The 15,284-nt window shown below is 46.6% G+C and overlaps 1 protein-coding gene across 4 annotated transcripts; it reads left to right on the top strand.

The window, feature by feature from the left end:
- Window positions 1–2,547: 2,547 nt before the first annotated feature.
- atp2a1l (ATPase sarcoplasmic/endoplasmic reticulum Ca2+ transporting 1, like) lies at window positions 2,548–15,093 on the top strand. Of its 4 annotated transcripts, none has more exons than XM_019887101.1 (23): window positions 2,548–2,836; window positions 3,285–3,302; window positions 3,954–4,036; window positions 5,005–5,109; window positions 6,026–6,164; window positions 8,201–8,281; window positions 8,633–8,718; window positions 8,801–9,098; window positions 9,454–9,620; window positions 9,696–9,784; window positions 9,965–10,067; window positions 10,166–10,297; window positions 10,645–10,761; window positions 10,834–11,052; window positions 11,153–11,264; window positions 11,343–11,566; window positions 11,648–11,868; window positions 12,029–12,231; window positions 12,309–12,394; window positions 12,473–12,606; window positions 12,691–12,808; window positions 12,882–12,999; window positions 14,459–15,093. In XM_019887101.1, exons 1-23 carry the CDS (start codon window positions 2,719–2,721, stop codon window positions 14,473–14,475), a joined length of 2,988 nt encoding a protein of 995 aa, XP_019742660.1. In that variant the 5' UTR covers window positions 2,548–2,718; the 3' UTR covers window positions 14,476–15,093. The 4 variants fall into 4 exon arrangements, with proteins under 4 accessions (XP_019742660.1, XP_019742584.1, XP_019742508.1 ...); XM_019887025.1 differs by adding an exon at window positions 13,212–13,250 and having other exon boundaries at window positions 10,645–11,052; XM_019886949.1 differs by adding an exon at window positions 13,212–13,255 and having other exon boundaries at window positions 10,645–11,052.
- The last annotated feature ends 191 nt before the right edge of the window (window positions 15,094–15,284 follow it).

Genomic DNA, 15,284 nt, shown 5'->3' with positions numbered 1-15,284 from the left:
TTTAGAAACAAGGTACTGAGTGCTGTTGCCGCCTCGGTGTGTCTCCTTGTCCGTGTCATTTTGTTTGTGCAAGTCAGCAGGGATGCTTTTCAATTGCGTAACCCCGCCGTGCGCTCAGCTGCGCCACCAACTACACACGAGCTACTTAACACTTGTTCAGAACTGGCAACATGGATAATGTTCACAAATGATGGAAGGGTGGGAGGGTTTGGCGTTTGGAGTTAATGTGGCACATGGTAATCCCTCAGACCTGGCAAGATGTCCTGGCATGTTGCGCCCCCACGGTTGCCCCAGCTTGCACCGTGTAGCGGCTTGAAGAAGGAAGCGGGTTGCGGGGACTCGCGTAAGAGGTTAGGGAAACACGATCCTTCTGGGATATTGAGTTAAATGTCACTGCGCCGTCGTGAGGGAAACACTGACAGGCCGACCCCGATCGCAGCCCCCCCCCCCCTCCCCAATCTCAGAGGTCAGAACTTTTGCACAACAGCTGAAGACCAAGGAGTGAAGTTCTACGCCAAACAAAGGTAGACAAAAGGCCTCAAATTGTTTGCTGAAATACATCGCATACGATTTAGTCTCCCACATTCATTTATGATAAAATGGATCTATTCAGTGTATTTTCTCAGTCATATGTCTCATCTTTCCCACTCTGGATCCCATTGCGCTGTGCAGGTGTACCTGATGTTGCGGCCAAGTCACTCCAGTGCCTCTGCCGCAAGAGGCCATCGTGAGTTGCAGCGGGAGAGGCGCCGCGCGTCTTCGCTGCTCATAACAAGAAAAGTAAGTGGAATATAATTAATTCGACCCCCTCCATCTAGCCATCATTGCGTCTGCTCTGGGGTGCGATTTATGTGTCATGGCGGCTTGGCTCTCGACGTCTGTGCTTGCATTCCCCCGCACTGCCTGCTCACTTTCTTCCCTCATCTAATGTTCGTATTTCGACATTACATTGAAAATAATGTCATGGTACGCCACGAAACAAGTGTCATAAAAAGTGAAATAAGGACTATGTCATCTGAATTGACTCACACATTTACTTAGTGTTGAACACAAAGCTATTACAGTATTCTGTTTTATGGATGGGAGTGGGAGGGAACACAGACGAATTGTATATTCTGCTCAATAGTGGAAGTGAATCAAATTGTTCTGCCTGTCACTATATGTCACGAGCATTGATAGGTGGACAAAGATTTAATTACAGGTACTTGTAGTGAGCAAATAGCCCTTTTCAGACCCATCAGTTTTTCTCAGTTGCTTTGGTACGTTTCTCAGATCGGAATAAAATTCCTCAAAAACTATCTGGGCCTGTTCTCAAAAAAAGCAATTTCTCCTTTCCTAACTGCTTTGCAAATTTCATTTCTGATCTGAAAACCAAAGTGAGTGAGGAAAAACTGTCAGGGAAATGGAATTGCTTCTCGTGGCACACCTGCTGATGATCTCTCATGGAAGATTACAGTAGTTGCGACTCACAGCTTCAGTGCATCAGTTCACTCCAATATATCAACAGGATAGTGTAGGGTTTGAAATCTGAAAAAGACCTCCAAGTTCACCCTAAGTAGATTTGTGATTCTTAACCAGTGTGCTGCGAGATCATCCGCTGCACTGCGGGAAATAATCCACTTTTCCCTTCCCACTAGGTGGCAGAAGGTTCACCTGTGTGTCCACCTCTTGCCATTTAAACAACTGAATGGCTTGTGTTCAATTTAGCAGGCCCAGATTTGACAGTTACTGTCATACATTTGTGAGTGAACTGAGACGAGATTATTCGCCAGTCGCCAGTCATTTGCTTTAAATATCGCTGTCGTGAAGGATTATGGGTATGGTTGGATGTAACCTATTCTAAAGGTATGTCAAATGCTGCCTCGAGGCCCCTGTGTCCGAAGCATTTTTTGAATTCTAGGGGCATTGAACAATTGAGAGAAAGGTTCGAGTGCATTTGCAGTTAATCCTGAAATTGACCCTTAAATCCCCAACCTGCTTAGTTTTTATGACTACTATTACGACTTTTTGTGAGCTTTCTGTTTGGCGCACCTTCGGGGAAACACTGCCGTAGATTGGTTTGAAAAAGTTTTGAGGTTCTTAACATGGCTGCGAGCTCCCCCAACTTCCTCAGCAGAAAGCAGTTGATCTGTCACTCAATGAATTCCGCCCCCCACCCATCACCGAGGGGGTGAAAAAAAAAAAAAAAAAAAAAAAAAAAAAAAAAAAAACCTCCTGCCGCATGATCCCCTCCGTCGCTCTCTCACCTTGTCTCTTCGTCTTATTCCACTGACCATGCATGTTCCAAAAACAGATCCCATTTTCAATCTGCGGTGACACCCCCTCCGACCCACCGCAAGCGCTTCACCTCCTTTCCCCAAATCCAAGTCTCCTTGTACCCGCTGTTACTGTCTCACCTCCTCATCGCTCCACCTCACGCCACACCCCTCCCCATGGCGAGCCCTCCCAGTCACCATGTGCGCCCCCTATGTTGGCATGCGAAGGCGTGTGCCGACGGTGGGTGGCCACCAATCCCGGGACCCCTTAGGTGGTATAAAACCCTGAGCAAGTATGCACTTATTCGCTCTTTCTGTCAGACCAGCACTCCTGAATCGGAGGGTGCCACTTAAGGGCGAGGGTGGTGGATCCAGGGTGCACGCACTTGTAGACGAGTAGACCCATCGGGAGAGCGCGGACAGGAACCGTCGTACGGCCCCGTCCCTCATCTATCCCAACAGGATGGAGAACGCACACACCAAGACTCCGGCAGAATGCCTGGCTTACTTCGGCGTGAACGAGCACTCGGGTCTGACCCCCGACCAGTTCAAGAAGAATCTGGACAAGTACGGCTTCAACGGTAAGACTACGTAGACGCCGCAAGAGCGATGCGGGGAGGGAGGGGATGGGGGAGTCTCTGCTTGCACGGCCATGGCTTTTTTAGCGCGGCCTTGCGACAGCTGCTTGACACGCAGCGAGACATTGAGAAGCAGAGATCTTTGAGGGCTTTGAGGGGCTATTTAAAGATAGCCAAAGAAGATGGCTGGAGAGCGAGAGAGACAGGTGACAGGCTCAAGAAGCTTCCTGGCTGATATATGGGCCGGGGAGCTCGGATAATTTTAGGCAGGGTTCTGAGGGGGCGGCCCTTGGATGGCTTAGGGTTTAATGATATGTGACACGAATGACCATCGATGACTAATTAACTGTGCATCGCTTGGCTTTATTCTTTGGAGTCGACAAAACTTTGTGCGCCGTGAGTGTCATGAAGCTCAATCCCTGATCTCTTTTTGTCTCTTCTTCTTGTTCAGAGCTGCCCGCTGAGGAGGGTAAGTGTTCCAAGCCCAGCCTCCAAACACCTCAAGTGACATTCTTCTTCCCTTGGCCGTGTGATCCGATCCAGGTCAGGTCCAATCAAGGCAACTGGACTCTTCTTATTTGCTGGAGACGTTTTGGCTTGTTGAGGTGCCAATTTAAAATGTGCAGTCTTCGCTTTTTGATTTGAAGTGTGAAACCTCTGGTTCTTCAGTGCCAAAACCAGAGGGTTCGCCCTTCAAATCGGAAACAGAAGCAGGTCTTTTGATTCCTTCAGCTTTTTTTTTTTTTCAGCATGAAAATTTCAGAATTGAAAAACCAGAGATGCCACACCTCAAATTCGGGTGTACTCGGATGTCTGCAGTTTTAGATATGAGGTGTGAAAGTTTTACAACGGAAGAACCGGAGATATCACGCTTCAAATCACAAACGCAAGAGTTCTTTTGGATCAGTAGGGTCCTTAGTTGGAAAACCAAAGACTCCACACTGAAAAGCCCTTTGGATTTTGCATTCCAGGCAAAACGTCTTCACACGAAGAGTCCAATTGCCTCTATTCGAACTTGACCTCGCGATCCTCACAATTCGTCGTGCCAAACACAAGTTTTCCTCATTAGACTATTACGTGCGGACAGAGGGTGGATTTGTCCTTTGTTTGCACCTCTCAGGCAAGAGCATCTGGGAGCTGATCATTGAGCAGTTTGAGGACTTGCTGGTCAGAATCCTGCTGCTGGCCGCCTGCATCTCTTTTGTAAGTAAACACCGGCCCTCTGCCCAACCACGTCCGGCGTTTGAAAGCCGCACTCTAAAACTGGTGTGAGGGACGACAAGTCCTGTCAAGACTTCTTGAACTCACAGGCCAAAGCCCCCACCCCTACCCCCCTCCAACCATGCCTCTCCGGTTCGTCTTCCAAGACCCCTCAGTGTATTTCGGAAGATGACAACTCGAGACAAATTGCGTGTTGTTGGAGAAGGTGTATTAATTCCGGCAGCCAGCTTTCACCACCAGCTGTCATGATGGCCTTAGAAGGCGAATATTGAGGGCGAGAGGGAGGCTTGGGGGGGGTGTCATAAAAGTGAAGGGGGGGGGGGATTGCTGAGGGAGGGCCGAGTTTTTTTTTTTTAAGGGCAGGCCGAAGCTGAGGAGAGAAACTGAATCCTTTGGGAAAGGTCAGGATCAAGGAAGGAACGATGGGCTCTAAGTTGCAAGGGCGTCTTGATCCAATTAATAACAGTGATGTCACCACATTATGTCTCCACCTGCCATACGATGATAATCTGTCATTTTTATGACTCATTTATTAAATGTTTATTGCACTCGTAGTAATCTCGAACATGACTTAAGATCAGTCATTTCCTCTCTCTAAATCACACGGACATCTACACTGTCCAGACTATTTCTATTGTGGGCCACATATTTAAAAAAAAAAAAAAAATGAACGGAAGAAAGCGCATTATGGATGTATATCACTGCCACCAAAGTTAGAAATTTGACTGAATTCTCTTTTTGTCAAATTTCAAACACTGAAATGTTCTACTTTCCCAAAGTAATTTTTTAAGGTGTCGAATAGGGGCTGGATTTTGGACTCTCTTAATCTAAATAGATTAGCTCACAGCATTCTATTGAGAGCCACTTTGCACCCTTGACCCTCACTTTGAGAACTGCCCCCCCCTTCCCCCGCAGCTGAACTATGATTGACCCTCCCTTTGTCCTTCAAGGTTCTGGCTTGGTTTGAAGAAGGCGAGGAGACCGTCACCGCCTTCGTGGAGCCCTTCGTCATCCTCCTCATCCTCATCGCTAATGCTGTGGTCGGAGTGTGGCAGGTCAGTGCGATGGCCGGACGGGACGGGAGGGGCTTGAGGAGGTGAGGGGGGTGCCTGGCACATTGGCCAATAACACGCCTATCCCGTTACGGTGATGTCAGAAGGAACACGCTCTCTCCGGTTACCTCCGTTTCATGCCCGCCTGGAACGCTCTCACTTTTACGGCGGCGAGCCTCAAAATAGCTTTTGGCTGTTTGGGCGCAACGTACGTAAACAATGTCACACATGTCACTTCACGCCACAAACAGGCACACACAATAAGGATTTCTTAATATTGCGTTCGGAGCTGTGGCAAAAGGACACTTGAATTCAACTACTTTGCTTCGGTAAAAGTAAAAAAAAAAAAGTACTGGTTCTGAAAACTGATTTTTTTTTTTTTTTTCCCCCCCCCAAAACGGAGTAAGTCCCCAAGAGCTCAATCAACCCAAATTACCTCGATCTATTCAAGTGTTATCTTTTTTTTTTCATGTTGTCATCTGCAGAGGTTGGAAAAAATAGTAAACTTCCTACATGTCTGTTTTCAAATGTAGGGAAGAAAAAGTCTCAACTTGTCAGAAAAATGTCTCATAAATGCATGAAGCTCGCCGTGCGTACGACAGATGTTGTCCACGCAGGTATTGGCTGATTGCAAATGTAGCGGTATTCCAACGCCTCCGCAGGCACGCCGTTAAGTGCTTGGCACCGCTGTCGGGCATCTTGTCAGTGGAGGAACGTCATTGCGGCCATGCCAAGGCTTTTTTTTGAATGAGAGCATTTGTCATTCTTCATTGTCAGGCGCAGGACAATGCGTGACGAAAGACCCACAGCTTTGTTTATATCCGACTCGGCCGCGTTGACATGATTGTGGCATCCAACCGCGCCCCTCCTCCTCCACCCCTCCTTTTTTCTTCACTCATATGCATTTTTGTGTGCACAGGAGCGTAATGCTGAGGATGCCATCGAGGCTCTCAAGGAGTACGAGCCTGAGATGGGCAAAGTCTACCGTTCTGACAGAAAGAGCGTGCAGAGGATCAAGGCCAGAGAAATTGTCCCCGGAGACATCGTGGAGGTGTCTGGTAAGATGCCATCGCTTTCCTCTTGGCAATCTTGACGACAACAGTGATTCCGACCCACAGAAAATGATCCCGTTGTTTATTTTTCTTCAAATCATGTGTCGTAGTTGCTCCATCTATGCCGGCATCTTACAGTGAGGGTAGAAAGTGCCATGCCTCAATAAATGTTCGCTTAAACACACACTACATCCATTGGACTCTTCACCACTATACACTCCCATACTTAATCAATAATAATAATAATAATAATTATTATTATTATTATAATGTCCACTTTTGACCGGCAGCAAGTGTGAAACAGCATTACAGTGAAAGCTATTTCAAATATTTGGACCCCTGACCAAAATATTAGAAGCAGCTCCCAGGAGGACACATCGCCAATTAAAAAAAAAAAAAAAAAAAAAGAAACAAACAAACAAAAATCAGTTAATACCTCTCTGACAGAGGCATTCAGACCCAAGCATATTTATTTTTTCTTATTCAAAATTTGACCATGATAGATTTATCGAAATATTGGAAACAGCTCTCAATGAGATGCAATCACAGAAATTAGTTGTTAAATCAATGCAATTGTTATCTTTCTGTATTGATTTATTTATTTTAGGGTGGGGGGGGGGAATTCAACCTCGTTTAGATTTGTACAAAGGTAAATATTCAAAACAGCTCTAGGTTTCATTTTAGCTCAAGGTCAAAATATTAGAAACAGCTCCCAGCAGAGTGCAACCACAATGATGAACATATTGTTGAATAAATACCTCTCTGGCAGTGCTAATAGAAAGTTCAGATTTTTATGTTTACTTTTGAAATACTACTATTACATTATATTGTTAGATTACTCATAGTATTAAAAACCGGTCTCAGTGCTATTTTGGCAAGGGTTCAGAACATTTTTACCATTAAAAAGATAGATATATTCATCAGAACTGAAAATCAAATAACATAAATAGCTCTCAGTGTGATTTTAATGCCGCTGTCCAAACATACAAAACAGCTCCCAGGAGAGGACAACCACGATAAAAAACATGTACGTCGTTCAACAAGTACCTTTCTGGCAGAGTCAGCCAAAGCTGAGCAGTTTTACAATGAACGATTGACCGCACGGTGAAAGCGGCAGACGAAGCGTCGTGTCTTTTTAAGGCAATGCCAAGCAAGGGCCGGCGGAGCTGCCACCGGCCTGTGAAAACATGCTGAGTGGAGGAAAACAAAATCACAAAGTATAAATACCCTGGTGAGCACCTGCCTCACCTCTTCTCCCCTCCCTTGTCTATGTACACCTGTTGCCCCTCTGGCTGACCCCACCCCCCCACCCCCTCCAAAAAGGAAAAAAAAAAAACAGCGCTTCATTCTCACCAGGTATCGGTTTACCCTGCGCACCCTTCTGAAAGCCATGGATCAAGTATAGAAATGCTGTGAGGGTTTCCCTTACAGTCACTTGAATGTTATGGGGTGTGAAAATAATTCATGTTCTCGCAGGAGGTCATTATATTTCTGCAGTCCGTGCGCCTCCACACATGTCACACCTGTGTACGATCCAGTACAGTAGTATACATACTGGTGAACGATCAGAGCAGTACTTAAGACGTATGAAATGGTGAGATAACGACGAGGCATATGCCTGAATGAATTGAATTCACTTTATCATCCTGAGATTCATACGATGTTCATCATGTGGAAGTCATGCAGTATTGCTGAATTTTATTGTGAAAAGTGTGGAATTTGAGGAATGTGGAAGGTAATTCTTCACATGTAATCTCTTTTAATTTGAGCATTTTGTTATGAATAATTTGAGAATTTGTAAGAGTGACCAAGATGTGTCCAAGGAGCCGAACAATTCGGTCGAGAAATGCGGAAGGAGGAGGTCGGGATGTAAAATGTCTTAATTTGGGAACTGTGGCAATGGTAAGGGTTCCCAAGATGTCTGGAATGAACAGAACAGTTAGCAGCTGGTCAAGAAATGTGGAGGAAGGGAGTGGCACTTGCTACGTAAAATACGGCAAATCTTACGGGGTTTGATCATCATTGATTGTCTTGTTTCCCAGTTGGTGACAAAGTCCCCGCTGACATCAGACTTGTTTCCATCAAGTCCACCACCCTGCGTGTTGACCAGTCCATCCTCACCGGTAAGCTGTTCCGACGCTATTCACAAAACAGTCTGGGATAGCTTGGCCTCAGGTGAAATTTCCGGATGTTCCAAAAAATGCGCTGCAAAAACTTTTCCAGGTGATCTCAGCAACTGTCCACATTTCCATACTTTTGACACAGCTTGCTGTGCTCTACCAAGGAGCTAAAAGGCAAAAAAAAAAAATCACAAAAGATGGATGACCTGTGAAAATGCATCTCCTGCGTTCAGCTCATTGTGCAAAATGTACTGAAACTAGGCAAAAATGAAGTTCACTCCAGTGCATTTTTTTGCATCTTGTATCCCAAATCCATTGGCTGGTTTCATATCTAATATCCATTGCCTCTGTCAGGTGAGTCCGTCAGTGTGATCAAGCACACCGAGTTGGTTCCCGACCCCAGGGCCGTCAACCAGGACAAGAAGAACATGCTTTTCTCTGTAAGCTTTCTCCCACCGCCTTCATTTCCACCATCCCCTCTGCACGGCCCTCGGCTTCATCTTCTCCTCCTCTCCACCGCAGGGCACCAACATCGCCGCCGGCAAGGCCATCGGTGTGGCCATCGCCACCGGAGTCTCCACCGAGATCGGGAAGATCCGCGACCAGATGGCCGCCACCGAGCAGGAGAAGACCCCTCTGCAGGCCAAGCTGGATGAGTTCGGGGAGCAGCTGTCCAAGGTCATCTCTCTGATCTGCGTCGCCGTCTGGGCCATCAACATTGGCCACTTCAACGACCCCGTCCACGGAGGCTCTTGGATCCGCGGCGCCGTCTACTACTTCAAGATCGCCGTCGCCTTGGCTGTGGCCGCCATCCCTGAGGGTGAGTCAAAGATGCGCAAAAGTCTGTCGCCCGGCTTTCCACCCTCACAAGTCTTTCTGAGCAAACCAGACGACCGGCTTTGGGATCGATTGACATTTCCCTGTTGCGATGGATATATTTTGACAGATGTACTTGTCTTTACAGTAAAAGCCTGAATGATGTCATTCATGCACGTGTACACACATTTACGGTGTGCTGCTCCTAATCTCTTTGAACGGATTGAAAATGATTTCCAAAGCTCTAATTTGGCATAGAACATCTCTACTCTCAAATTTAATGTCTTCTGTACATGGCCCAAAAACAAAACAAAACAAAAAAAACAACCGACCCAACACGGTCGCCCGATGTGTCTCAGGTCTGCCCGCTGTCATCACCACCTGCCTGGCCCTCGGGACCCGTCGTATGGCCAAGAAGAACGCCATTGTCAGAAGCCTGCCCTCTGTGGAGACGCTTGGCTGCACCTCTGTCATCTGCTCCGACAAGACTGGCACCCTCACCACCAACCAGATGTGCGTGACCAAGGTGGGTGCGCTGGAAAAGTCATTGAGGCCATAGCAGGTTGTCTTGCGTGCTGCCTGACGACTTCCGCCTCTGTAGATGTTTATCGTCAAGAGGGTCGAGGGCAGCCACGTTGACCTTGACGCCTTCGATATCTCCGGATCCAAGTACACCCCAGAAGGCGAGGTGTAAGTTTTCATTTCCTAACCAGGATTTGTTACATTGTACGATATGATAAGACAGTGGTGGGCTGCACGTTTGGTACCTGGGCCTTCTCGAGGTATTTACCAGCCTGAATCCACCTCAACCACAACGGGCTTACGGAAGTAACCATCAATGAAAAAAATGATTCCGTCCTTGATGTGCAGTTCCCAGGCTGGTGCAAAGACCAACTGCAGCGCCTACGACGGTCTTGTGGAGCTCGCCACCATCTGCGCACTGTGCAATGACTCCTCTTTGGACTACAACGAGGTAAAGTCGGCTTTTTCCGCATCGGAACCTTCAGTTCCACCGTTCTAGCGACGTGACGTGGCAATGTCGGGACCCATCGTGGTCTTCTGTCTTCCCAGTCGAAAAAGATTTACGAGAAGGTCGGTGAGGCCACCGAAACCGCCCTGTGCTGCCTGGTAGAGAAGATGAACGTGTTCAACTCCAACGTGAAGAACCTGTCCAAAATTGAGAGAGCCAACGCTTGCTGCTCTGTACGACTCCTCTCATTTGTTTTCATTCTCTTCATATCCAATTTAATTTTGGGGGTTGCTTATATTCTCTAATTTGATGAGTACATGTGCTTGACACTGCAGTGGCACTGCTTTGATACCCTTGACAATTTACTTGTACTTCTGGGGAAGAATCTTGTATTCTTTGGGCTCTGAGGAACAGCTCAGTAATTAGTCATATGCAGTCTATTATTGCAGATAGAGACTTGAGGGGCAAGTTTTTTTGGCACTGGTCTCTTTGGCCCATCCACAGAACCCAATTGGTTGGAACAGATTCATGGCATCCCAGTGGGGAAAAATGTTCACACAATTTCTTTCTTGGTCTCCAGGTCATCAAGCAGCTCATGAAGAAGAACTTCACTCTGGAGTTCTCCCGCGACAGGAAGTCCATGTCCGTGTACTGCACTCCCACCAAGGGTGAAGGCGGTGCCAAGATGTTTGTGAAGGTCGGTGCCCTTCTCTTGAGCCAAACGTTTCAACTTGCCCAGCACAGGCGTCAAAACGATGTGGCTCCGCAGGGCGCCCCCGAAGGCGTGATCGACAGGTGCATGTACGTGCGCGTTGGCACCACCCGCGTCCCCCTGACCAACGCCATCAAGGAGAAGATCATGACCGTGATCAGGGACTGGGGTACCGGCCGTGACACCCTGCGTTGCCTGGCCCTGGCCACCTGCGACAACCCTCTGAAGCCCGAAGAGATGAACTTGGAGGACTCCACCAAGTTTGCCGATTACGAGGTTAGCGCTTGATGACCCTGCCCGTCAAATTAACAAGTATACAAGAGTTCACAAGGTCTGAAAACCCCCACCCCACCCCTCCGGGACCCCTTCTTCACAGACTGACCTGACATTTGTGGGCTGCGTGGGAATGCTCGATCCCCCTCGTAAGGAGGTGACTGGCTCCATCGAGCTGTGCCGAGCTGCCGGAATCCGTGTCATTATGATCACCGGTTCGTATTCACTTGTGTTGTCTGGGAAGGATGATGTCCGCGACGGCCACTAAATTCATTCCTGTCCATCATCTTCAGGTGACAACAAGGGAACCGCCATCGCCATCTGCCGTCGTATTGGCATCTTCAGTGAGGATGAGGATGTGGAAAGCAAGGCCTACACCGGCCGCGAGTTTGACGATCTGCCCACCTACGAGCAGTCCGAGGCCGTCCGGAGAGCTTGCTGCTTTGCCCGTGTGGAGCCAGCCCACAAGTCCAAGATTGTTGAGTACCTGCAGGGTTACGATGACATCACCGCCATGGTAAGACGTCCGTCCACCAAACGTGACGATCATGATGAAACGCAACTAGACGGCAAACACTGACTTGTGCTCTCGCTGCAGACCGGTGATGGTGTGAACGATGCCCCCGCCCTGAAGAAGGCCGAGATCGGCATCGCCATGGGCTCTGGCACTGCCGTTGCCAAGTCTGCCTCTGAGATGGTCCTGGCTGACGACAACTTCTCTTCCATTGTGGCTGCTGTCGAGGAGGGCAGAGCTATCTACAACAACATGAAGCAGTTCATTCGCTACCTCATCTCCTCCAACGTGGGTGAGGTCGTCTGGTAAGCGAGAGAATCAGGAAAACGGTCGACCCAAAAGGCCTAAACCAACTTGTCGGGATTTGGAGACCTAAGAAAGATGCTTAGGTGCCCTGTGTCCAAATGTTCAGCTTGCGGTCTCCAGCTCTGCCTTTGCTTGATCGCTTCGTGTTTGTCTTGCTAGTATCTTCCTGACTGCCGCTCTGGGTCTGCCCGAGGCTCTGATCCCCGTGCAGCTCCTGTGGGTCAACCTTGTAACTGACGGTCTGCCCGCCACCGCTCTGGGCTTCAACCCTCCTGATCTGGACATCATGGGCAAGCCCCCACGATCCCCCAAAGAGCCCCTGATCTCTGGCTGGCTTTTCTTCAGATACATGGCCATCGGTGGTACGTGGCTTATCGAGATAAGTTTTTTATTTTTTTATTGATTTTTTTTTTTTGACGCACGCCGGGCCTTCCTGCAGGATATGTCGGTGCTGCTACCGTTGGTGGAGCTGCCTGGTGGTTCCTTTATGACACCACCGGTCCTGGAGTCACCTACCACCAGTTGGTAAGTGTTTGTCTCTCAATCATCTCGCAAGCCTCCATGTTCAGACATGCACTCAACCCCAAGTTCTCCTCCTCTCAGTCCCACTTCATGCAGTGCCACGACGAGAACGAGGACTTCTCCGGTGTTGATTGTGAAATCTTTGAGGCTTCTCCTCCCATGACCATGGCTCTGTCCGTACTGGTCACCATTGAGATGTGCAATGCTCTCAACAGGTACTTCCACGAATCCAAGAGAAGTGTGAACAGCAATCTACCAGGTCTAGGGAAGTAGATGAATTCTTTTTCATTCTACTTCAGCTTGTCTGAGAACCAGTCCCTGATCCGCATGCCTCCATGGAGCAACATGTGGCTTCTCGCTGCCATGACCCTCTCCATGTCCTTGCACTTCATGATCATCTATGTTGACCCTCTGCCCGTAAGTTTGTTCACTCGCCAGAGTTGCTTTATGCGCTGCTCCACTGACTCTTAAACCTTTCACACCCCCTCAGATGATCTTCAAATTGACCCATTTGACTATTGACCAGTGGATTATGGTCCTCAAACTTTCCTTCCCCGTCATCTTGATTGACGAGGTGTTGAAGTTTGCTGCCCGTAACTACGTTGAGTGTAAGTATTTCTGCATTCCAACTCTTTCAGACCAACGACAAATAACAACATCTGATTCCCCGATTTCATGACTTTAACGTTTACTTGATTTTTTTTTTTTTTTTTTTTAACATCATTAACAAATTTGGATTCCATCCTCCAGGTTCAGTCACACCTATCATGCCATTGACCCTCCATTCATTATCACATTAACCCTTTCTGTTGATTTCCAGGCTAATTCAGTCCAACATCACCGTTACTCTGTAACTAAAGTAAGGTACTATATATCTGCCAAGTACTGCTAGTATTTGTTGTTTTCATGCATGTCAGTGTTTCGTCCCAGCTATCCTCATGCACATCCATCAGGCATGTGCATAGTTTGCCTTCTGTACTTAAAAAAAAAAAAAATAGATATTTATGTATTTTAAGCCATGTGTTTGTAGCCATTACTGATGTCACATGACACCAGTCCGTTTAAGTTTTCCGCATTCGCATTCGAGCTCATTCATGTCCACGTTACGAACGTAGCAGCAACGTTCACCCTCTAGTGTGTTAGTCAGGACAGTGGTGCCTTGACTTGCGAGTTTACTGTGTCCCGAGCTACGCTTGTCACTCAAAACATTGTGGAGAACGATGAAAGTCAGCGGAAGACCGTTGCAACTAAACTGCAATCAAATTAGACCCTTTCTCAGAGAATATGTGACCGTGAGCATTGTGTGCTCTTTCTGCTTGTGTGAGAAATATAAGCCGTTTAAAGGTTTTAAATTATTGCAGTGTCCATACTAGTTTCGTTTGCCCATCTATGGGGTTTTGCATTATGTCTTATCTTGAAACTAACAGAATGTGTAATTTTCTTCGCTTTCATTTTAAGTTGGAACGTTTTTTTTGTTTTTTTTTTTAAACTGGGAGTGAAAGTAAGTGGCTAGAAGGAAGCACTTTGCCTCTTTTTTGAAGGGTTGGTCACTTGCTGCCAAAATGTCACGTGTATTGTGCCACCATCCAGCCGTCGTAATGCAAATATTTGCTCCTAACTCAAAACCCCCAAAAATCTCAAAAACGTGGTAAGTGGGCTCACTCTTAGGTTGAGGTACCACTGAAATTGTTTCTATTTACATTTTTTATACACATACTGTATATTTCTAGACTAGAACTAGAATAGTCGCTTCTTGTAGTACTGTATTAGTATCGCTTTTAACCATGGACAGAATTTATACAACAAAACGCTTTACGTGTCACTGAATGACATATTTTCTGTCCTGAGTCGCTTGCTTTTATTTGATTTGATGTGGAAAAAAAGGAATTCACATCGATCCCCAATCATATAATGCATTGGAGAAAGATTTTTTTTTCCCTGTGGTTTGATTGCGTCCGTTTTTTTGGGGGAAACATTCCCAAAAAACATTTGGAAAGCTACTTAAAAGTGCACTGCAATTTCCCCGCCGCACCCCCTCTTTTTGACGGATTCATTTTCTCTCTGCAGGTACAGAAGTTATTTAGAGATATAGAAGAAGGAGATCTTAAAAGGGTTGTATAGAAATAATTGGAGAAGAGCAAGACAGAGACAGAGAGAGAGAGAAAGGAGCATCACAACCATAAGGCCCAGCTGAACCAACCATCAGAGGAGAGAAGATAAAATACAGGGAAATGTGCACCAAAAAAAAAAAGAAAAAAGAATAGCCCTATATAAAGAGATTGAAATCTCAAAGGGAGATGTCCCTGCAAATTCAGTATCAAAGTATTTAAGATTTTATTCTAAGAAATGATGTATTAAAAGTGACTTTTTTTGTTAAACTTGGATATTCTCAGCTGTTGTGTTTTTGTGTCCTCTGTCCATTTTCCTATGATAGATTTTTCAGCTCATGACTTTTACTCTTTTTAGTCTTTACTGCCTCGTGCAGGCGCCCTGCTTCAGGTGAGCTCTGCACAGTGTGCTGTAGGGTTGCATTAATGAAGGGCAAAAAAGCCAACATCCATCCAGCGGCCAGGGATTCAACTCTCTCGGCTAGCTGCAGTCAGTGGTCTCTGGACACACGTTGGGCATGTCCATGCAGTCTCAACACTTTTGGTCTTATATATTGTTTACGCGATGAGATGAAATAAAATGATGATGACAAACTCGTGTACCTGTATTGCTGAGCATATTTTATTGATGAGTAATATATACATTATTTGTATTAAACAAGAAGTGTTTTATATCTAGGCTTGAGAAAGGAGTCAAATACATCTTTGCCCTCTTTTTTTCAGACTAATTCAGTGTTGAAACAAGGCGTATGAAGGGATCGTTTCCTGATAACGAAAGACATATA

The sequence above is a fragment of the Hippocampus comes genome, unplaced genomic scaffold (genome assembly GCF_001891065.2).
Source record: "Hippocampus comes isolate QL1 unplaced genomic scaffold, H_comes_QL1_v1.1 scaffold330, whole genome shotgun sequence".
Taxonomy (NCBI): Eukaryota; Metazoa; Chordata; class Actinopteri; order Syngnathiformes; family Syngnathidae; genus Hippocampus; species Hippocampus comes.
This window is presented reverse-complemented; position numbering and strand designations above follow the sequence as displayed.

What these genes read in the sequence shown, in the direction of transcription:
- atp2a1l (XM_019886864.1), top strand. Translation starts at nt 2,719, where the DNA reads ATGGAGAACGCACACACCAAGACTCCGGCAGAATGCCTGGCTTACTTC. An exon ending in TGTGGCCGCCATCCCTGAGG is followed by an intron (nt 9,099 to 9,453) that starts GTGAGTCAAAGA and finishes GATGTGTCTCAG; the next exon opens with GTCTGCCCGCTGTCATCACC. An exon ending in ACCAGATGTGCGTGACCAAG is followed by an intron (nt 9,621 to 9,695) that starts GTGGGTGCGCTG and finishes CCGCCTCTGTAG; the next exon opens with ATGTTTATCGTCAAGAGGGT.